The sequence below is a fragment of the Marmota flaviventris genome, chromosome X (assembly GCF_047511675.1).
Source record: "Marmota flaviventris isolate mMarFla1 chromosome X, mMarFla1.hap1, whole genome shotgun sequence".
Classification (NCBI taxonomy): domain Eukaryota; kingdom Metazoa; phylum Chordata; class Mammalia; order Rodentia; family Sciuridae; genus Marmota; species Marmota flaviventris.
This window is the reverse complement of record NC_092518.1, coordinates 103583381-103608258: the sequence shown is the minus strand read 5'-3', so window position 1 is coordinate 103608258 and position 24878 is coordinate 103583381. Positions and strand designations below refer to the sequence as shown.

The following is a 24878-nucleotide window of genomic DNA, read 5'->3' as shown; positions in this document are numbered from 1 at the left end:
TGCCAGGGTACTATAGAGGGTACCATTGTAGGAGAGTCTGTCCTGAATTTATAGTCTCATTAGCATTGGTGTACTAGCTGCCAATTTTACTTTGTAACTTTATAACTATCCCAGCTCTATTAGAAACCTTTTAAAAATAGCTACTTTAGGACTTGAAATGTAACTCAGTGGTAGAGCACTTGCTTAATATGCATGAGGCCTTGGGTTCCATCCCTAGCACTGTGGGAAAAAAGCAAAAAAAAAAAAGTTGTTTTACAATAAGACTAAAAAATAATTCTTAGTCTATGTATTGATCTTTTTCATAGAAATTCAGTTATGTTGATATTTATTTGAATGAATGATAACTGATCAGAGAACATTCTGGAAACAAACTATGTAACTTAGAGTCATTATAAAAAGGGCAGTGCATGAAAATACTTTCCTAGCACCATTGCTTAATTGTTTCCTTTGTTTCCAAATCAGAGATTTCAGAATTTTTCACTGGTTATTGATTCTCATAACTAGCTTGACTTCTGTTTTTTTCAGGGTTGAGTGAGGCTTTCTTTGAGAATTGATGCTCTTCTGGGTGAGAAAAATCTATAAATATCCTTAGTGTGTACTTCACTGGTGGGAGCACCTCCATTCCACAAATGTTTTTTTTTTTTAATATTTTTTATTAGTTGTTGATGAAATTTTTTATTTTATTTATTTGTATGTGGTGCTGAGAATCAAACCCAGTGCCTCACACATGCTAGGCAAGCACTCTACCTCTAAGTCACAATCCCAGCCCCCACAAATGTTTTTTGAATGCCTGTTGTGCACCAGCCACTATACTAGGTGAAAGGGAGGGAGCAGTAGACAAGACAAATGAGGTCCTGCTCTTGTGGGACTTATATTTTAGTAGAGGAACAGAGTCCAATGTGTAAATAATATGATTCCAGATAGTGATCAACACTGTGAAGAAAATAAAGCAGATAATGAGGAAGGAGAATGAGCAGATGAGAGGGGTGGGTGTTGGGGAATGATTTGTATTAATATTGTGTTGTCAGAGGGCCATCTGTTGTTGAGTGACTTTTGGGCAGAGGCCTGGGTGTTATAAGGAGGCCAGACAAGTAACCATTTGGGGGAAAAAGAATAAATCTTGTCTTTCTAAAACTCTTAGGTTATTAACACTGGCCTATTTTCTGTTCATTTTCTCCTAGTTCTAGTCAAGTCTCTTTTATGAGTATTAGTTTTGGAGAGCAGAGACTGTATTACGTATGGCTATTTCCCAAGGCCTAGCTAGCACCAGGTCTGGTACATGGTTAACCCTCAGTAAATTCTTGTTGAGGGTATTCATTGGTGGGCACTGGTAAACATGATGATGAACTAGACCAACTTTGATCTTCTTTCTTTCTGTGAACTTTAGATGATCTTTGCAATAAGTTCTTTTGTGTCTTTGGATTGAGAACTTCAAAATAAGTTTTTAAGCATACAAGTAATTATAGGCCAAGTTACTAAAGTATAATCCTATCTAATAATGCTAGTCTCTTTCTTGTGCTCCTTTAGATCTACCTGCATAGTCATGAAGGTTGATATGGAGAACTAGAAAGTTCTTTGTGATTTTTTTTTTTTTTTTGCAGGGAGAGGGGTACAAGGGCAGTTAATCACTGAGCCACATCCCCAGCCCTATTTTTTGTACTTTATTTAGAGATAGGGTCTCACTGAGTTGCTTTTTGCCTTGCTTTTGCTGAGGCTGGCTTTGAACTTGCATTTCTCCTGCCTCAGCCTCCTGAGCCACTGGGATTACAGGCATGCTCTACTGTGTACCAGATGAAAGGTATTTTTTTTGTTTTGGTTTGTTTTTTGGGGGTTATTGAACCCAGGGGCACTTAACCACTGAGCCACATCCCCAGTCCTTTTTTATATTTTATTTTGAGACAGGGTCTCGCTAAGTTGCTGAGGCTGGCTTTGAACTTGTGATTCTCCTCCCTCAGCCTCCTGAGCTGCTGTGATTACAGGCATGTGCCACTGTGCCCTGTGAGAGTTAGGTTTTCGCAAAGAGCTAATATTTCCCCTTTTGGAAGCATCTATAAAAGAGAATGCAAGTGCTGAAATTTTTCTGCAGCCTTACCACATTTTGTTTAACTTATAACTTTGACTTCGAGGTTTTGTCAAAATTATTCTAGCTGTAATAGAGATAATTGAAAGGACATACTTGTCATTAGTTCATTAGTCAGTGATTACCACATTTACTAGGATTAGAAATAGTTAGCTATTCCCAAGTGTACAGCTTTCTTCCCCTATATCCTTGGTGGACTTTGTCTATAACCAAGGATTATCTTTCACAGCACTGGAGCTAACTTAAGTGTCCCTTGGTGTGTGGGAAGGCTGCTCTTCCTTGTATAGTGACAAAAGTTCTCTGATCATAATTTCATATTAAAGTGATCAGAGATCCCCTCAGATCCCAAAATTATTTTATAAGTACTTGTTGGTGTCCTGCTGTGCATTGCAAAAGAATGCTGGAGGTCTGCCAAACACTGCTCAGCAATAAGCAGTTTCCATTAGTTGAATAGAGTTGAATTTCGTTTCCTTACCCACTGTCTGACCTTAAAAAATTAAGTCATTTTGTAGGTTAAAACCATATTTTTATTAATTTTTAATATTCCTTTTCACATGTCCAACATTTGTAGCTTAAAAGCATATTATTACTTTTCCATTTTAAGAGACTTTCCAGAAAGCAAGACTATAAGCAGCTGAATGTAGCAAGTAAACCTATATTAGAAATTGTAAATGAGGAACAATTAATCGACTTAAACCTATGGGGAAACCAAAAGAAAGAGTCAGTAGGTTTGGTATGCCTCTAAGTCCTTATTTTTTTAAGACCTTTTTGCCAATATTCATTCTGAATGGATAAAGTTGAGTACAAGAGTCTGTAACTTAAAATGATGAAAATAAACACAGGCCTAAAAACTGGGAAGGGTCCCTTTAGGTATTGTTTACTAGAAGTGAGACTTGTAACCTGGAATGTCTAACTTCTTGTTTGGCAAAGTTCTCTTAGCCCTGAAACGATAACCTGCTAGAGAAATAAGAACTACTATTCTCACAGCTAGTAAGTTGGATCACCAGAGGTACTTAACCCAGAGGTGCTTGACCACTAAGCCACATTCCCAGCCCTATTTTGTATTTTATTTAGAGGCAGGGTCTCACTGAGTTGCTTAGCACCTCGCTTTTGCTGAGGGTGGCTTTAAACTCCCAATCCTCATCCTTCTGTCTCAGCTTCCCCAGTCACACTGGAATTATAGGCATGCGCCACTATGCCCAGTCTCAGCTGTGCCTTTTTAATATCATAAAGCCTTTTAAGCAAAAATGATTTGGCTATTCCTATATCAAGCATAGCAATAAGGATAGAAATGGCAATGTGGGGACTTTTTGCCACAGTGTTTCACCTGTAAACTTACCTTGTATGAAAAGCATTTTTCCTAGCTTGAAATCCATTCAGAATTTATTGAGGAGAAAACTGACATGAGGTTTGAGGGAGTTTCCAGAAGACTAATAGGTTCATAAAAGGACTAGCTTTCCTATAATCAAATTAAGTTGTATTTCAGGTCTTTATTGCTGGGTATTTTCACCTTGATGTAATAAATCAGTATTTATTGAAAATCTAATATGTATTCAGCACTAGTAGGACATACTTGGTCCTACTATGGTAGGAGATAGAAGAAAAGTAATACACCTCATCTCTTCCATCGTGACACACATGATAGATGACATTCATTTAAAAGGCACACTCCTAGGGGCAGTGGCATAGATAAGATTATCTGATTAAGGGAGCACATTAGAATTCAAATGAGCAAGAGAAACACTATCAAAAGGGAGTCTTGAATCTATCCATATATATCATTCATATACTTTGGTACTTTTTATTAGTTATGAAATATTTGCTATATAGTATAATTTTCCATGGCACACTGGCTTGCTATAAAGTGACAGTTGAAAACTGCTGTTTTGGAGCTTTTGACAGTAAGAAAGTCAGGATTAACCAGTGTAAAATAACTTTGAGTAATTTAGGATAGTGTAAAATATACTGAAAAGTGGGGATAAGCATTATGACTGCTCCTCCAGGGCTTTTATAGTCAAGAAAGCTTTGTGGAAACTGTGGCTGCTGAAATAATGGATGGCATATCAGTCTAGGTTCTTGATTTCAAGCAAGAGAAATAAAATCTGATTGATTCTAGGCAGAAAGGAAATTAATTTATTACAAAGATACTGGGACATTGCATGCCCTTTGACCCTATAGTTTTATTCATAGATATATACCCAACACGTACACGTACACACACACACACATACACACACACACGCACATGCACATGTTTACTGGTACATTCAAGAATGTTTATAACAGCATTTGTAATAGAACTAAACTGGAAGCTATCCAAATGTCCATCAGCAATAACATAGATGAGTAGCACATCAAAAGCTGTGCAGAGCAGGGTGTGGTAGCACATATCTGTAATCCCTGAGGCAGGAGGATTGCAAGTTCAAGGTCTGCTGCCGCAGTCTGGCTGGGCACAATCAGAAGCCACTTGTCAAAAGAAACTAACTTTATTTTTAGAACCAAACACGCCAAACAAAACAGCCTCTCAGGAAAAATCCTCAGAGCCTCAACTGCCACCACCGGCTTTCCACAAGCCTGTCTCCCCCCCCCCACAAGCTTCTTTCCACCTCCCACAATCCTCCTGCTCTTGAGGCCGATTGGCTGGGTCACGTGGGCAGAGCCAAAAAGTCCCCCAATGAGCAGCTCCGTGGTCTGAAAGGGCAGGGAAACAGTCCAATGAGCATCACCGCAGAGGAGCCAATCAGCTAGATGTTGCTGGGGCCGAGGAGCCAATCAGCTAGATGTTGCTGGGGCCGCTGTGAGCCAATCATCAGCCGGCAGCTGGAAGTTTGCTGGGGCCCCTTCGGCTGTGGCTCTCAACATCTCCCCCTCTCTGTTTAAACAACAAGCATGTGGCTTAGGGACCGTGCCTGTTAGGCAGTCCAATTCAACATATGGTCCTTACCCGTCATCGGATGAACTGACCTCTAGGCGTCAGCCTCCTGTCTTAGGTTGGTACCACTGCAATTGGATCATACCCGTCACTGACTACCGGTCCAGCATACAGCTATACTTGTGGATAGGCCTTTGCACCAGTGGGGGGTGAGGTTCTTTGCCTCACCTCTGTTGGCCCCCAAATTTTAGACCATCACTAGTAGAGGAGGATGCAAAATGCCATGACATTAAGCCAATTGAGGGCTCCTTTGAAAAATTGTACCACCGGTGACATCATCAGCAAAAATACCCCAACACTACCACAAGTCGCTGCACCAACAGATAGTTCACAATGCATACAGGTGAGCTCACAATGTGTCCAGGCAAGTTCTGCAAGCAGTTCAGTGATGGCTATTGTAGAAGCTGTAGATTGGTTTTATCTTTGACTTCACCAGCACTGGGATGAAGATAGGAATTCTGGCAATAATGGCTAAAGAAAAAATTATGTAACATTACAGAAGGCACTAAAAGAAAACAATTTTCTTAACAATTTACATTGTCTTCACCGGCACTGGGATGAAGATAGGAATTCTGGCAATAATGGCTAAAGAAAAAATTATGTAACATTACAGAAGGCACTAAAAGAAAACAATTTTCTTAACAATTTACATTATCTTTAAGAGAATTATTAAATATAATGAAAAGGAAAGGTGAAAGTAAACAAACAGATCTGTTAACCTTCTTTTTTGTTTACATATTAAAACAATCCTCAACAGTTGTTTACCCAATTTAAATTAAACCATATAAATCACGTGAAAAAAAATATTTGGATCCATTTTATCATGAGCGCTCATCATATATGATATATGGACATACGTACATTCAAACATATAACACAAAACACAAGTGTGCACACATAATATAATACATACAACACATAACATTATAGTAAAGGCCTTATAAATTTTTACAGGTGAAATCTCCATTGCAATGTTTAAAAACTCTATAGTCAAAAAATAGAACTGATCAGCAAAACATTAACCTAGGTCTGTATGAGCTCAAAAAACAAAATAGAACTTCATGATATGGCAAAGGGCAATAATAAAATAGATATTGAAAAAAGCATCCTGGTTCTGTTGCAGATGTAAGAATAGCCAAACTGGAGTTTTGGATATCAGTTGTTATGGATTTGAGCCAAATCATCTTCTTTTTGGTCTGTAGAAATCGCTTTAGTTAATCTTTCTGGAATCCAAATCGGCTGCTGTTCTCCCTGTGGAAACACACAAACAGACCCCCAACTCCAGACAATTACTGGGTCAGGACCTTTCCATTGTCCTGTTAGAATATCCTTCCAAAGTACCTTGGGCTTATGCACATTTTTTGGACACATATGCCTTTCCGCAGCACTAAGTCCTGATGAATCCAAATTTAAAAAGTTTAGAGTAAAAAGTGTTATTTTAAGTTTATCTTTGGGGAATATATACCCCTTCCCAATTCCTTCTTTTTGCTTTAATAAGTACATTTTAATAGTTTGATGAGCTCTTTCAACTATGCCTTGTCCCTGTGGATTGTATGGGATTCCTGTTATATGAGTAATGCCAAATGTTGAGCAAAATTGTTTAAAAGAGGTAGAAGTATAACCAGGGGCATTATCTGTTTTTAACTGTTTTGGAACACCCACAGTGGCAAAATTTTGTAAGCAGTGAGCTATAACATCTTTAGTTTTTTCTCCGGCATGAAGGGAGCCCATCAAAAATCCAGAAGAAGTATCAACTGTAACATGCAAATATTTTAATTTTCCAAATTCTGGCAAGTGTGTGACGTCCATCTGCCAAATATGGTTAGGTATCAATCCTCTAGGATTGACTCCAAGATTAACTTGTGGTAAAAAGGTCACACAATTTTGACATTGTTTTATTATTTGTCTAGCTTGTTCCTTAGTTATTTTAAAACGCTTTTGTAAAGTATTAGCATTGACATGGAACTTTTTATGAAAATTTATAGCTTCTTCTAGTGTAGAGAAAATATGTATGTCATGTGTAGTTTTATCTGCTAAATCATTGCCCAAACTAAGGGCTCCAGGCAATCCTGTATGTGCCCTGATATGTCCTATAAAGAATGGATCTTTTCTGTCCCAGATTAGACTTTGTATAGTGGAAAGCAAAGAGAAAACAGTAGAAGAAGGGGAAATCCTACCAGCATCTTCAAGAGATACTATAGCATTAACTACATACTATCAGAAAATAAATTAAATACAGAATCTTTAAACATCACAAAAGCTTGTAAAACTGCATTAAGCTCTACCTTTTGAGCTGATTGTTTGGGTACTAAAAATGTAAAAGTTTGATCAGGGGTAACTACTGCTGCTGTACCATTATTTGACCCATCAGTGAATATATTTGGAGCATTCATGATAGGTGTTTTTCTTGTCATTTTTGGAAAAATTACAGGATGCAATGACCAAAAAGACAATAAAGGATTAGATGGTAAGTGGTTATCAAATGAAACATTAGATTTGCACATGATTATTGCCCAAGTATTTAACTCATTAGCTAACTCATCAATTTGATTCATAGTATATGGAGTAATAATTTTATTGGGAGAAATTCCAAACACTCCCTTTGCTGCTTTTATTCCTTTGAGTAGTAATTGTCCTACAGCCTCAGGATACCTAGTAAGAATAGTGTTAGGAGAATAAGATAAATGTATCCATAATAATGGACCTTCTTGCCAAAATACTCCTGTAGGAATATTTTTTGTTGGTAGTACAATAAATAATAAAGGCAAACTTATATCAATTCTATCCAAATGCATATTTTCCATATATGTTTCAATGATTTTTAATGCCTTTCTTGCTTCAGGCGTTAACATTCGGGGTGAATTTGGATCTGATGGACCTTTTAGGATATCAAATAAAGGTCCCAACTCTCCTGTTGGTATACCTAAATAAGGCCTTATCCAATTTATGTCTCCTAATAACTTTTGAAAGTCATTAAGTGATTTGAGTTGATCTACTCGTATTTGAATTTTTGGTGGACGGACCATGGTTGAGGATAATAGAACTCCTAAATAATTAATTGGAAAATTTAATTGTACTTTATCTATTGCTATCTCTAGATTATAATTTTTTAATAAGTTTGTAAGTGTGGCATAACATTCTAGCAATGTGTTTTTATCTTTGTGTGCTAATAATACATCATCCATATAGTGAAATATTTGTAGTTCAGGATTTTGATTTCTAAGTGGCTGGATTGCTTTGTTAACATAAATTTGACACATAGTTGGGCTGTTAGCCATCCCTTGAGGGAGTACTTTCCATTCATATCTCTGATCAGGACCTTCATGATTCAGTGCAGGGATAGTAAATGCAAAACGTGGACTATCCTCAGGATGAATTGGAATTGAAAAAAAACAATCTTTAATATCTATAACTAAAACATACCAGGTTTTTGGCAAAGCAGACAACTGAGGAATCCCTGATTGAGCAGGTCCCATAATAACCATCTCATTATTAATGGCTCTTAAATCTTGCAATAATCTCCATTTACCAGATTTCTCTTTGATGACAAAAATGGGAGTATTATGGGGAGATACAGAAGGTTGTATATGTCCTTCCGCTAACTGTTGTTTGACCAGGTCATGGGCTGCTTGTATCTTTTCTTTAGTCAGGGGCCACTGAGGAACCCATACTGGTCTTTCTGATTTCCAAGTAATTTTTATTGTCTCAGTGGCCCTTTCTGAAAATCCAACCCATGTCTTTCTGTTCCTTGATCTATTTGTATTGGTGCTGCTATACCTTGTTCTTGTTTTTCTAATCTTTTTCCTTTCCTAAAACCTTGTCTAGTCATAATAGTGGGTGCATTTTGGTTGATGTTATTTGTTAATGTCAAACCTAATTGATCTAGGACATCTCGTCCCCATAAATTTACGGGAAGATGATCCAATACATATGGCTGTATAGTTCCTTCACATCCTTCAGGATCCTTCCAATCTAATACCATTGCACTTCTATGGGGATTAGTTGCCACTCCTAGGCCTCGAAGCGTTTGAGTGGCTTGTTGTAATGGCCAATGTTTTGGCCATTCTTGACGAGAGATGATGCTAAGGTCTGCACCTGTATCCAGTAGCCCATTAAATTCATGTCCTTGAATATTTAGTTTTAGCATGGGGCGAGAATCTAAATTTAAAGAAAGCATAGCCCAATCTACACCTGTGGAGCCTAATCCCTTGGAACCTCTTTCTACAGTACGACTGGAAAATTTATCATGTAGGCTGGGTATTATTAGTAACTGTGCTATTCTATCTCCTGGTGAAATTACTGATATACCCTTTGGAGAACTGGCTATAATTTTTATTTCACCTTCATAATCGGGATCAATTACCCCAGGACTTATCATAAGTCCTTTTAGAGTAGAAGAGCTGCGTCCCAATAATAAGCCTACTGTTCCTTTGGGAAGAGGTCCTTTCACCCCTGTGGGAATGATTTGAACTCCCATCTCTGGAGTTAGTACTGCTCTGGCGGAGGCGCAGATGTCCAACCCTGCGCTCCCTCTGGTTTGTCTGATGAGGGATCTGATGGACAATGTGTCCTGGGCACTACCCTGATGGGGTTGCTGGGTTCCTCCAGTGCTCCGTATATTTGTGGTTTTGGGCCCCGGAGCATTGGGCCCCCCTGTCCATTTTTTGGCAATGGAGCCCAATGCCTTTCTCCACGATATCGTGGATAAACACCTGGTCCTTGTTCGTTTTTTGATAATGGAGTACCCTCTATGGTGGTTTGAGAACGGCATTCATTAGCCCAATGTCTCCCTCTACGGCATCGTGGGCAAATACCTGGTATTCTACTCCTTTGATACCTAGTTTTGTTAAACCCTCCTCCAATGGGGCAATTCCTTTTAAAATGTCCTGTTTGTTCACAATTGTAGCATGTTCTTGGCCTGGCATCTAAAGCCTGTTTTACTGCAGCTGCCACAATTTGCCCTTGTTCATTAATGTCTCTGGCATCTAAAGCCTGTTTTACTGCAGCTGCCACGACTTGCTCTTGTTCATTAATGTCTCTACATAATTTAATATATGTGTTTAAATCTTCATGTTTCCATGGTCTAATGATATCTCTGCACCAACGATTCGCTTGCTCATAAGCCAGGTGTTTTAGTAATGGCATTGCTTGTTCTGTATTCCCAAAATCTCTGGTAGCTGTTTGAATAAGCCTATCTACAAATTCAGCATAAGGTTCATTAGCTCCTTGTATTACCTTAGATAATTGACCTTGTAAACCTCCATGTCCTTGTAAAGTCTTCCATGCCTTAATTGCATCTGCAGCAATTTGTGCGTATATGCCAGGATCATATGCAATTTGTTGCTGCTGATCCTCATAAGGTCCCTTTCCTAACAACATATCTAGATTTCTCTGAGGATAACCAGCTGCTGCATTTCGCCTAGCCGTCTCCTTGCAAAATTCCTCATTGGCAACCTTCCATAACAGGTATTGTCCTCCATTTAGCACAGCTTTACACATATTAGCCCAATCTGCTGGCGTCATGTTCAAGTTGTTAATGGATTCGACCATGCTTACAGTGAAGGGTGCTTGAGGACCATAGGTTGTTACAGCCTCTTTTAGCTGCTTCACTGTTTTGAAATTTAAAACTTGGTAAAATCGCTGCCCTCCTGCCTCAAATACAGGGCATGTTAATATTTGAGATCTTGTCTCAGGATCCCAACTATCAACTGCGGGGGCTGGGGACCTCCCAGCATATGGAGGTGGCCTTGTTAGTTGGACACTTACGTCCTCTGGTGATAGAAAGGTGTTAGTAGCAGTCTCCTGTTGTAACTTTCCCCCTGATGGCTTTTTCTGTTTTACACTTTCTTTCTCTGTCTGACTAGCTTGAGAGGCCTTCTCTTTTACTTGAATCTTTTCCTCTGTCTGACTAACTTGAGAGACCTTCTCTTTTACTTGAATCAATATGTCTTCTCCTTCCTCTACCATTGTCTGAACTGAAGGCTTTGGACTAAGCAAACAAGATATGAACGTCCACAATGGCAATGTGCCAACTGGCAGAGTCCCTGGGCTTTTCTTTTCTATTCTTTTTAAATCTTCACCATGATGGTTCCATTGTGATATATTTAACAACTCCTCCTTAAAAAGCCATGGGCTACATTTTTGTATTGTATCAATCAAATGCCCTGACTGCTATTGATTTTACTGGGATGCCTCCTTCCTCTAACAATTTACTTAACACTCTTTCAGTTTGTTTTTTACTAATTTCTGATCCCGTATTTCTACTATAATACAACCCAACAAGATGACGCCTAACAAAACTGAAACAGAGTGAAACAAAATTGAAACAACACAAAATCATTATAATAGCCTCCTGAAATGTCCATCCGTCCTTTCTCCCTATCTGTTCCTCAGATGTGAGCGGTTTTTCTTCCATCTTACACATCTCCAGGGACAGGCAACTTAAAACAAAAGTGAAACAAAATAACAAAAGAAGAATCTTAAAATGGCTACCCATCCTCTCGCCCTGCCCTCAGGGGCGAGCAGTTTCACTTACCCTCAGTCGCTCCCCGTGCGAGCCACCAAATGCCGCAGTCTGGCTGGGCACAATCAGAAGCCACTTGTCAAAAGAAACTAACTTTATTTTTAGAACCAAACACGCCAAACAAAACAGCCTCTCAGGAAAAATCCTCAGAGCCTCAACTGCCACCACCGGCTTTCCACAAGCCTGTCTCCCCCCCCCACAAGCTTCTTTCCACCTCCCACAATCCTCCTGCTCTTGAGGCCGATTGGCTGGGTCACGTGGGCAGAGCCAAAAAGTCCCCCAATGAGCAGCTCCGTGGTCTGAAAGGGCAGGGAAACAGTCCAATGAGCATCACCGCAGAGGAGCCAATCAGCTAGATGTTGCTGGGGCCGAGGAGCCAATCAGCTAGATGTTGCTGGGGCCGCTGTGAGCCAATCATCAGCCGGCAGCTGGAAGTTTGCTGGGGCCCCTTCGGCTGTGGCTCTCAACAGTCTGCCTCAGCAGTTTAGCAAGGTCCTAAGCCATTTAGTGAGACCCTATCTTAAAATAAAAATTTAAAAAGGTATAGGGATGCGGCCAGTGGTTAAGCACCCCTGGATTCAATTCCTGGTACTGAAAGGAAGGAAAGAAGGAAGGAAGGAAGGAAAGAAGGGAGGGAGGGAGGGAGGGAAAGAGGGAGGGAAGGAAGAAAGAAGGAAGGAAAAGCTATGCAGCAGTAACACTGAATAAACTACAATTATGTACAACATGGGTGAATCTCACAAAACATAATATTGAGTAAAAGAAGCCAGACACAGAAGAGAGCATAGTGAATGATTCCATTTATATCAAGTTGAAAAGCAGGTCTTTACTGTTAGAAGTCAGCGCGGTAGTTATCCTCAGGAGGAGAATAATAACTTTGAGAGTACAGTTGGCCCTCCTTATGTGTGGGATCCATATCTAGAGATTCAACCAACTGTAGATCTGAAATATTAGGGGAAAATTATATCCATAGTGAACATGTATAGACTTTTGTTCTTGTTTTCTAAACAATACAGTATAACAGCCATTTATATAATATCTCCATGTTGTTAGATATTATAAGTAATCTAGGGATGATTTAGAGGATACGGAGGATGTCTAGGTTATATGCAAATTATACACCATTTTATTTGAGCCTTGAGCATCCAAGGATTTTGGTATCCTTAGAGTCCTGGAACCAGTCAGTTCCCTTAGGTACTGAGGGATGACTGTATTTGTAGTACTCTATTCCTTGACACCTGAGGGTTCAATTTGTGAAAATTCTTTGAGCTATATGCTTTTTCCTTACATATATTATGTTGTATACTTTTCTGTATGTATGTTACATATCAGTAAGATGTTATGTAACTCAGAATATTGGAGTTCCTGGCTGTACATCCCAAAGCCTGATGGATGACCTTAAGTCATACCACTGAATTGCACTACCACCACCACCAAGCTGAAACTTCACATTGCACCACTGGCCACTGCTACCTTGTTGTTGCTAAGGCACTTGATCCAGCTGTAGCTACTCCCTGGCCCTTCTTCCACTTCTGGCTCCGTTCTTAGGCTTCTTTGCTTCTACCTTTGGTTAGGTAGAGCCTAACATAAGTTCTTCTTGCTGTAAGGGAAGCTGGGAAAACAAGTATCCAGTGTTTTCAGATTCTATAGTTGGCAGTGATATTGATCAAAAATTATAACCAGGTTGTGGGGGAAGAAGCTGTTTCAGATTTTGGCCAGCCAAAAAGAGGAACATCTTTGAGGTGAACATTTAAGTCAGCAGAATAAAGTAGATTTCAAGTGTTAGGAACAATAGAAGCCTAGGGGTAGAAGTTGAATGGAGTTAGGTATTTGGGTCCAGGGGAAACAGGTTTAACTGGATTAAAGGGTGTGTTCTGGGAAAATGGTGTGAGAGACATTGAAGAAATAGGGTGTGACAGGATTAAGGATTGCTTTGAAAGTCAGGCAGAGGAATTTAAATTTAATATGGGAATTTTGGAAGCAGTAAAAAGTTTTGAACAGGAGAATGTCCTGAGAGGAAATTGTATTTAAGGAATACTAATCTGGCAGCACTTTCAGGGGCAGCTAGGAGGCATCTATAGTAATTTAGGAGTGGAGTGGTAGATAGGGAGTAGAAATAAAAGGCAAATATTGGATTTAAGAGACAATTTGAAGCTAGAAGTTGTTTCCTCAAATGCCTGAGTCCTGAGCCCAAGTGCCTGGCCCTGCCTTTCACTTAGAGGAAGCCCGTTTGGAGGAAGAAGTAAGAAGAATGAGTTTTAGTTTTGGAATTGTTGAGTTTGAGATGATGGATATTTGTGCAAAATATGATTCCTGTGCAGTTGGAGATGGAGAACAAGAGTGAAAAAAATCACTCTTTCAGAGAAAGGTGTGAAAGGATTGAAACTGTGTGTTGGGTCTCTTGGGCGCATTTCTCTTTTCTTTGTCATGGGCCACCAGGTTAGATAGACTAACTTGAATTTTATTTCAAATGATAAATGTGAACCACAACCTGTGTCTTCTGCTTCAGAAAGCTTCAATTTTCCCACCTCAGGACAGCTTGATCCTATTACTATTTTACATAATTTTCTGTTACTCTAATATCTTTTTACAGAAGATGATTAATACATGAGATGTTTTTCTTGCTTGTTTTTTAAAATATTTATTTAGTTGTAGATGAACACACAGTATTTTTATTTATTTTTTATGCAGTGCTGAGCATTGAACCCAGTGCCTCACACATGCAAGGCAAGCACTTTACCCCTGAGCTACAGCCCCAGCCATTCTTGGTTATTATTTTTTTTGGTGGACACAGTGTCTTTATTTTATATTTATGTGGTGCTGAGGATCGAACCCAGTGCCTCACATATACTAGGCGAGCGCACTACCTCTGAGCCACAATCCCAGACCATTGGTTATTTTTTAATAGCTTTGAATGCTGTGAATATGAGAAGAATGTGCTAAATTATTTATTTTTTATTTTATTTAGCAAACATAAAACATAATGGACTATCATGTGATGTTTTGATACATGTATAGATTGTGTAATGTTTAAATCAGGTTAAACTTTTTTTTTTTTTCGGTACTAGGGATTGGACCCAAGTGCACTTAACCACTGAGCCACATCCCCATCCCTTTTTTGTATTTTATTTAGTTGCTTAGGGCCTTACTAACTTGTTGAGACTGGCTTTGATCCTCCTGCCTCCGCTAGCATGCACCACCATGCCCAGCCTCAGGTTAAACATATCTATCTCCTCAAACACTTATTGTTTCTTTATGATGAAAGCTCAAAATAATTTCTTCTAGCTTCTTTTAACATGCAGTATGTTATTGTTGTCTATAGTTCCCCTACTATGCAGCAGCAGACCAGAGCTTCTTACTTCTATCTAACTGTAACTTAGTACCCATTGTTTAACACACCAGAGGCTGTTTAACACAGCCTCTGATAACCACCATTCTACTCCTAGAACACAACAAAAAAGGAAACCAATATTGCTAATGAGCATAGATGCAGAAATTCTCAATAAAATACCTGCAAAGCAAATCCAACGACATATCAAAAAGGTCATTCATCATGCTCAAGTGGGATTTATCCTAGGGATGCAGGATGGTTCAAAGGTGAGGGACTTCAATGCAGACAGAGAGAGAGAACATATGAAAAACAAACTTACAGATGATTAGAAAAGATTATAATTACCAGCACTTTGGGCTGCAGGGTATGCCTAAGGTGTGTATGCCAGCTCCATTAGAAAAGAATGAAGGGAAAACAAAAAAACAAAGGATTAACATAAAAAAAGAGAGTGGATAGAAAACCTATTTGGGTCTCACAAGTCTTTTTGAGCCTAAGCCAATACATTTAGTCACAGTCAGTAACCATAAGCTTTGGCATACTATTTGGGCTTGCTAAGGCAGCCAGGTTTCCTGAGCATGACTGTAGGCTTTTGTGTACAGCTTGAAAGCTGTTGCTGAGGCATGCCTTCTTGGTATTCATCTGAGGATTTTATTCTCTCTGGTGTAGAACATGTCCCTACCTGTAGATGACACTGGATTGCTCAGCTGTCACTAAAGGGTGTGTAGCCATCTTAATAAGAAACAGGTTGTTTTGAACAACCAATAAAAAAAAAAAAAGAAAGAAACAGGTTACTCCTTGGGTAATGTGTGAGACAGTGAAGAAAAAATCTTCAAATGGTTGCCCACTATTTATGCTACAGGTGTGTTTGCTGGAATATTTCCCCTTTCTGCATTAGTAATTTGAGGCCAGTTTAGCAGGGAATGTCCCTATGAAGATTAGAGAAAGTTAGCTGTTGGCTGAAAATTCCCAAAGCCTTTCTTTCTCAGTGGCTCTGTAAGTTTTTTCTGCCTAAAGAGGACACATATGGTGGGGGTGCAGCTCAGTGGTAGAGCACTTGCCTGTCATGCGTGAGGCCCTGGGTCCCATCCCCAGTACTGCAGAAAAAGGAAAAAAAAGTATCAAATAGCAGGTTGAGAATTTAGGAAGTAATTTTGAGTATATGTCAAAAGATTTATCAGGCCTTTCCATTTTAAAGTGAAAGTGATGAACTCCACATTTATAAAGATTAACCTTTTTATGAATCTAACAGGCCTTTGCATTACTCCTTCTTTTGGTCATACAATAGCTTAGAAGAGCTATCCCATATCTAAATCATATCAGAATCAAATCATTTGGGAAGAGATCTGTGTGCCCTAGGGCATGTAGCTTGCAACAGACTATGGAGCATCGAGTCTATCATTATTGCAGAGAAAATTTCACCAGCTGATTTGAGAGAAGCAGGAATTCATCATCCCCTTCAGAGGCTTCCCCTTAGTTCATTTACTTCAAAATCCCCCAAAAGGCAAACTATAATTGCCTAAGACATAACTAGCAAGGTGCACAGATGAGTATGGAAATGATTATTAGGAGGCAGAAGGTGAATATCACCAGTCTGTACTCAAGCATCCCAAGTCAAGCAACCATTCTCTGGGAAGGGAAATGCTACGTTTTTGTGTGTGTGTTTGTGGTATTGGGGATTGAATCCAGGGCTTTGTGCATGCGAGGCAAGCACTCTACCAACAGAGCTATATCCCCAGCCTGGAAATGCTACTTCTATTAAAAATTTATAAAGCAAAGCAATCACCAGGATACTATATATATTTAAAAATACTTTGTTTCATTTTAGAGCTGGTTGAACTTAAGTAGTACCTAGAACTTGTTTTATTTTATATATATGTGTGTGTATACATATATATATGTATATATAGTAGTATAATTAATTTTTTTTTTTCAATAAATACAGGAGCTGACCAGTCTCATGCCTTGGAACTTAATTTGACGGATTCATCAAATGCTACTTGCCTTTATGCAAAGTGGCAGATGAATTTCACAGTAACGTATGAAACTACAAACAAAACTTATGTAAGTAAATATTTTAGTTTTATAGTAGAAATTTAATTCTGACTCCTTTTTTATTCCTTAAGTACATTTATACAAAATAAGGTTTCATGTTAACTGACCTAACACTTAAACTCTCTGGAGTATTTTTTAACATTATACTCTTGTAGACTCTTGTAGGTATTCTGTTTAGTGTTGGAATTCATATTTCTTCTAATCAATTAGTTCTTTTTTTTTTTGGTACCAGGGATTGAACTCAGGGGCACTCAACCACTGAGCCACATCTGCAGCCCTATTTTGTATTTTATTTAGAGACAGGGTCTCACTGAGTTGCTTAGCACCTCGCTGTTGCTGAGGCTGGCTTTGAACCTGGGATCCCCTTGTCTCAGCCTCCTGAACGTCTGGGATTACAGGCGTGCACCACTGTGCTCAGTTTAATCAATTAGTTCTTTAGAGAGTTTTTCTTAGAGATGGTTAAGTGCAAATGATCTGAAGCTACATGATATTCAGGTCTAATTACCTCTGTAATATATTTAAAATATGCTAGAATTAAAGCTTGCCCTTTTTTAAATCTTTTTTTAAAATATCTTTATTTTTATTTGGTGCTGAGGATCAAACCCATGCCTCATGCGTGCTTTACCACTGAGTTATAGCCCCAGCCCCTAAAGCTTGCCCTTTTTAAAAAATAGCTTGATATTAAAATCTTCCTTTTGGGGAATTTATTCTTAACCCTTTTGTCTTATTTTCTTTTGTTAAGGTTCTACCTACTTTAAAGCTTAATTGAAAAAAATCAGCTGAGGAGCTGCAGGTAAAGCTCAGTGGTGAGCATGTGTGTGGCTGAGGGTTCCATCCCCAGCACTGCCAAACAAACAAACAAAATCAGCTAGAGAACAATAGATCAGGACAGTTTTCCTTTTCTCTTTAGACATACAGGGGACTGGAGTGTAGCTGAAAATCTTGAGACTAATTTATGGGGAACACCAGGCAAAGGGCAACCTGGCCATGAAGAATGTGTGACATAGACTGAAGTGGCACACCCAGCTAGTCTCCCCATGTTTGGTGTTCACTGTAACCTGTTCTTCACCCCTAAATTTCTCTTTCTACTAGAAAACGGTAAACATTTCAGACCTTAGCAATGTGACATATGAGGGAAGCACTTGTGGAGATGACCAGAATGGTCCCAGAATAGCAATGCAATTTGGATCTGGTTTTTCCTGGATTGTAAACTTCACCAAACATGCTCCTGATTATTTGATTGATACCATCTCGTTTTCCTACAATATTCATAATCACACAACATTTCCTGATGCTGAACATAAAGGTAACTTTAAGAATTGGATTTGTGTTATGTTGTCTTGCTTTTAATTAATAATGTAAGCAACTTAAAAACCTTCATTATGCATGTCTTTCTTCCTAACTAGAATGGAAACGTCGTGTTCTTTATCTCCTCTTGTAAGCTCATGCATAGCACAGTGTTAGACATAGTAATGATGTTGATTGCATGGCTTGAGAGCTTTATTCTGTACAGTTTATTACCCTGTTTTACTTTTGACTTCTCACTTAATCCTTAACAAGAACCTTGGGAAGTAGATATTATCAAAGTTTTACAGGTAAAGGGATCAAGGTTTGATGACATTGACTTTCCCAAAGGTTATAAATCTAGTAGGTGGGCCAGCAGCTGGTGTTCAAACCAAAGTCTGTTCAGCTGCAGAATTTGTACACTTATTATTTATTTTATTAAGTAGTAGGCCCTGAACAAATGTTGAATAAATGAGAAAATCCTTTGCTGATAACTATTTTAAATATGTTCAAATTCAATAACCTGAAGCAAGAGGAAATGCCTCATCTGTACATGTTTTCGCCATTTAAAATGACTAAAAATTAAATGGGATTAAAGTTAAAATGACAAAAGTCAACATTTGCTGCCATTTTGAAACAATTTCAGATCAAAATGAACTTGGGAAAGTATTGGCAATTAGGTTTATTCTTGTAATTCCCATAACTTAAATGCATATTAAAACATTTTGAAGACATGTATAGTGGAGATTTTAATTTTATTGGGAATATAATTCTCTCCTTTCTTCCCCTCTATTGAGGTTATCATGGTGTTTGTAGTGGCATAGCTCTTCCCACAGATAGTGTTTCATTCTGACTTCACAAACAGAGGCAGATAGGCATTAGTCGCTCAGACATGGGATTTTTTTTTTAATCTTTATTTTTATTTATTAATATGGTGCTGAGGATCGAACCCAGGGCCTCACGCATGCAAGGCAAGCACTTTACCACTGAGCTACAACCCCAGCCCAATCTGGGGATTAATAACTCATATGGACTTACAAATCTCAAAAAAACTATATTTTAAAGATCTAGAAGTGTGTGAGTTCACAGAAAACGTGGGAGATAGCACAGACTAAGACTTAAAAAAAATTAAATCCTTGTTTTCTTTTTACTGATATCTTAGTTTGAGAGAATAACTAAGGCAGATTATTGGCTATGTTATTTATTTATCTTAGTATTCTGCATTGTTTTTGAGAAGTCAGATAAAATTTGTCCCTCATTTCAAGGAACTTAGAAACCAGTGGAGCTGACTTGTGTTCCCAGGTTATATGAATTTGGAAAGCATTGAGCTCAGTCTGATCTTTTTTAATCTGTTCATGTTTTTGTTTGAGGGGAGAGAGTGTTCATGAATCTTTTCTGACAATGTGAGGCAAGCTTTAGATACTCTCTCAGAAAAGAAAAAGTGCACAGTAAATTCTGCATATGGCATTTAGTCCCTGAACCCATCCATGTGGCCAAGAGTGCCAGCTTCAAAAATGTTCTTATCAGTGATCCTGATTAGGAGCAGAGAGAAAGAAGAGGTCATTAAGCAATAGAGGAGTGAGAAGGCTGGGTGGCCAAGTAGGACCTGAGCTGAAACTGGGCTAACAGTCAAATTTGAGTAAGCAGAGGATTTTGAGCAGGATGTTTCCAGCAGGGGGAAGCATAGTATGTGCAACAGTAATTGGAGAGCTGCCTGATTAAAATAGAGGCTGTGTGTGTAGCAGAAGGAAAACAAAGTTGGCCAGTGCAGTGGGTCTAAATTACAGGGGGCCGTGGAAGCCAGGGACAGACATTTAGCTTGATGGGCTAGGCACTGGGGAACCATTGTAGGTTTTTAAAGCCAGAGAAAGATATAACAAAAGCAGAGAGAGTAGTTTATAAAAAATATTCTACAGGATTAATTCAGAAATGAGGAGACTGCAGGCAGTGGTGCCAGCTTCAGAGGCTGATACAGTTATCAAGGGATGATGTAATAAATGCCTGTGGTACGCAGGCAGTGGTTAAAGGAGAGGTTTAGTCTGATATATTTGGACAGAAAAACTGACATGCTAACATCTATCTCCCCCTTTCATTTTAAGAAGGGAGGGATTTTTGATTATGATATCTGAAACTTGTTGGAATTTTAAATGGCTTCCTTATATGCACTGTTGGTAATTGTTTTTAAAATAATTGAGCGTTTTGAAATTCTAGCTTATTTTTAGGCATCTGATAATTGAAGTGACTTTGAAGCTGTTATTTTCTTTTTAAAAACATTTCTTCATGATTAAAATTTAAAAAATACAGAGAATAATTTAACAGACCCACAGGTACTCATTACCCATAATTAATAAATGCTGTGTTTCAGTGTTTGCTTCATTTTATTTATTTAAAGAGATAAAATTTTACAGATACATTTGAGGTTTCCTTTGTCCTCACTCCCCAACTCCATTTTTCTCCCTGCCTGCTAGGAGGCAGCACTCTCACAACTTTGAGATGTAAACTTCTTGTCTTTGTGCTTATATTTTACTGCATCTGTAGCTATTCATAAATAATACATAGTTTTAAAAACTTATAGTTTCATAGTGTAACCCCAATATATCTACAACTTTTTTTTAACTCATTTGTTTTTGAGGTCTGTTTTATATGCAGCCAGTTCACATATCTATTCATTTTTGTTAACAGTGAGAAACAGTTTGGGGAAAAATCTTCTAGTTCATTGGTTTAACAATTACTTTGACTATTAGCTAGTGCCAAGGCAGCTACACGATGGAGAGGTACAGAAGGCATCCTATATTAAGGGCCTTGAATGGAAATACCTTCCTTTCTTGCTGTTTCTCCAAAAGAAATGAAGCCATATAGATTTATATGATTGTAGTTTTTTTGTTTTTGGTGGGGGGACTGAGATTGAACTCAGGGGTGAACTCAGGGGTGCTTTACCACTGAGTTACATCCCCATTCCTTTTTTTGTTTTGTTTTATTTTGAGACAGGTTCTCACTAAGTTTCTCAGGGCCTTGCTAAGTTGCTGAGACTAGCCTTGAACATGCGATCCTCTTGCCTCAGCTTCCCGAGTCATTGGGAATACAGGCGGGCCCCACTGTGCCTCATTGTTGTCTTTTGAAATTCTACTCTAGCTATTCTAATAAAACCTGAATAGAATGGTTGCAATGTCGCTTTCACCTTCTGAAGATTTCCTGAAATGGAACAGTCTTTAGATTCCATCTAGAAAGAAGCTCTGTAAGCCCATTAAAGTTGATATTACTTTGGGATAGTAGCACAAAAGTAAGGATTTTACTATAAAATCTGTATTAATTCATCTCTCTTTCTTCTATATCTATAGTCAATAAGTCCTTTTAATTCTACCTTACATAGGTATTTTCAATTAGATCCCCTTGTTTTCTTCCTACTCCCCACCTTACCTTTCACCTCCCATACCATTGGCCTTCTAACTGGTTTCCCCTCTTAGGTGGCTTCCCTTAAAAGTTTTCTGCTCAGCCTGTCCCCTACAAATTTGCTCTCTCCCTTAAAATAAATTATACGTGTCCTAGTTACTGCTTGTAACACTGAAATTAGCCCTCCATTGCCAATAGAGAAAGTCTGTACTGTCCTTAGTTGGTAGAAGATTCCTCAAAATGAGACCACATGCAACTTGTCTTTTCTTCTTAGCCCCCATTACTTCTTCCTTATTCCCTATGTTTCAGCTACAGTGAACTTGTCATTACCTTCAACATGCTTGTTATTCCCTTCAACATCCCTTTGTTTACTTCATGCATGAAGTGAGAAGAAAGTTATTACAAATATATTTATATTATCACTCTTTTCTTGCCTTCTTGTTAATAGTCATTGTTAATCTTGTTTTGTAGGAATTATTACCATTGACAACCGTGTGGCATTAAATGTTCCATTGAATGACATCTTTAGATGCAATAGTTTGTTAACTATAGAAAATAATAATGTCACTCAGCACATTTGGAATGTTCTTGTACAAGCTTTTGTCCAAAATGGCACGGTGAGCACAAAAGGTGCGTATATAAAGTATGTTTTTCTATACTAGGATCCTAATTTAAGAGTGGTATTAAATATATTCCATGCTTGTATAATTACATCAAAATGAATTCTACTGTCATGTATAACTAAGAAAAACCAATAAAATAAAAAAAGTATATCGGGTGGTATTCATTAAGGTCATTATCTCAAAGCATTTATATTTTAAGACTTGTGGCTTACACAAGACCATAATTTTTTTTTTGTAAATAATAGCAGTTTTTGTGGAATTTTTTAAAACTTTTTTAAAATTTTTTTTAGTTGTAGGTGGACACAATACCTTTATTTATTTATTTTTATGTGGTGCTGAGGATTGAACCCAGGGCCTCGCATGTGCTAGGCGAGTGCTCTACTGCTGAGCTACAACCCGAGCCCCTCTTGTGGAATTTAAAATTTAAAGTTTATTATATACACGTGGAATGATCTTTCAGCAAGTCTTTTTTTTAATGTGGTGTTGTGGGTCAAAACCAGAATCTCATGCTAGGCATGTGCTCTACCATTGAGCTATATACATCACCAGCTCTGGAATGGTCTCTCAAAAGGCTCTACCTATAATGTTTTCAGCTGATAAAACCTGATTTTTGTTTGATCATATCCTCGAATAGCTTAATCATCCACTCTTTAGCAAGTTCCAAGACAAAAGCTTGAAAATTAGATTTTTATTTTCTAACCTTGACTAAAAACACTTTTGTTTATTGTCTTTTGTTTGTTGGTTGGTTTTAGAATATCTATGTGATGAAGACAAACATGCCACAACAGTGGCACCCATCATTCACACCACTGTGCCATCTCCTACTCCAACACCCACTCCAAAGGAAAATCCCTATGTGGGAAACTATTCGGTTCGTGATGGTAATAGCACTTGTCTACTGGCTACCATGGGGCTGCAGCTGAACATCACTCAAGATAAGGTATGACTGTCTATTTTTATCATTACAGCCTTTTTGTGTTTCCTTCCAAATACTGTGTATCCTACTGTCTGCCCATGAGTAGTGTTACTAGAATAATTCAGTTTTAAATAGAGATTCGATGTTGACTTTGAGTTTTGATTGGTTACTGTGAGCATGAAGAGTTAATATTTCTTGTAAGGCATTGACTTGGTCAGCAGAAAACCTATCAGTTTATAGGATTCTTTGGAGTTTAGATTCTGTTTTCCCTTAGTAGGTCAAAGTACACATAGCTGAGTTGTATTTCAGTAGCTTTAAAATAGCTCAGTGGTAGAACATTTGCCTAGAATGCTTGAGGCCCTGGGTTCCATCCCCAGCACCACCAAAAATTAAACTATAACTCCTTCATACTTTTATCTGAAATGTACTGAAGCTTGTTGTTCAGGAGTAGTGCAGCTTTCTGTTTTTTTTCCAGCTATTTGATGATTCAGATTGTAAAGACACATTCAAGTACATGATAGCTTTTCTAGTTGCAGTGTTCCACTTGGGCTCCAGAGGGAGTGCCAGTGAACAAATCTTGTTTCCAGGATCCTGTGATTGAAAGAAACTAGACAGATGGCTCTTGTGCTCCGTAAAAATGTGTGTTTTCATTTGGCTCATTACTGAGGAAGCTTCCCTCTTGTTGTTGTTGTTTAAGTCATCTGAGTCATAGCTTGAGGGTTTGTGCCAAGTTTGTTTGAAAGTAAGACACCATGAATTTAAGTATCCAAACAAAGGAGGTTTTGTTCTGCATTGAAGTTGGTCTTATTAGAGTGTAAGGCTTTGCTGTCAGATTTTATAGTTAATCTGTACCTCCCCTTTCTTCTTCCCCTGAAGGTTTCTTCAGTCATTAACATTAACCCCAATTCAACTGGTGTCACTGGCAGCTGCCATCCTCAGACTGCTCAGCTTAGGCTAAACAGCAGCAACATTAAGTATCTTGACTTCGTCTTTGCTGTCGTAAGTAACAGATTTTTTTCTAAAGTTGAGTTCATTCTCTGAGAAACACATCTGAAAGTTTAAACAATTGTGTATGGGGGTGTTCATGTCTTGTTTTATTTTCCATTTCAACACTATTAATTATACAGTGTAGTCCATTGATCCCTCTTCATTCCTCAAAGTCTGCTTGGTGTTCTGTGGCTGGACTCTTTTATTAATATTCACCAAAATGGCCTTTCTATTACATGTCTCTAGGGTAGGAGCAAGAATTAACTCACATTAAAAGAAAACTCTCTAATCTCTCCACATATAAATAATTTTCAGGATAATATTTTTTTCTCTTATTGGTTAGACAACCCTCATGTTTGTGTATTATAATATTTTCAGCCTTTTGGAAGTAATGCCATTTGTAATAGTGTTAGTAATAATAATAATAATAATAATAATAATAATAATAATAATACATTTGTTGAGTATGATAAGGCCTCTGTATCAGTGGGTACAGCTTTCATGGATTCACCAACCTTGGGTCACCAATATTAAGAAAGATGGGCTGGGGTATAGCTCAGTGGTAGAGTGCTTGCCTAGCATGTGCGAGGCCCTGGATTTCACCCAGTGTACTACCAAAAAAAAAAAAAAAGAGTTATATATGTACTGAACATGTACAGACTTATGTTCTTGTCATTAATCCCTAAGCAAGATAGTGTAACAATTACTTACATAGCATTTACATTACATTAGGTATTATTAGTAATTTAGAAGTGATTTT

General features: G+C 38.2%; 1 protein-coding gene across 2 annotated transcripts in view; it reads left to right on the top strand.

Moving 5' to 3' along the window:
- Lamp2 (lysosomal associated membrane protein 2) overlaps positions 1-24878 on the top strand; it is a 41260-nt gene that overhangs the window by 2970 nt on the left and 13412 nt on the right. For both annotated transcript variants that reach the window (XM_027931073.2, XM_027931080.2), the window contains exons 2-6: positions 16809-16927; positions 18011-18224; positions 22064-22222; positions 22968-23155; positions 24008-24130. In XM_027931073.2, the coding sequence (XP_027786874.2) occupies positions 16809-16927; positions 18011-18224; positions 22064-22222; positions 22968-23155; positions 24008-24130 (803 nt within the window). The remainder of the gene's footprint in view (positions 1-16808; positions 16928-18010; positions 18225-22063; positions 22223-22967; positions 23156-24007; positions 24131-24878) is intronic.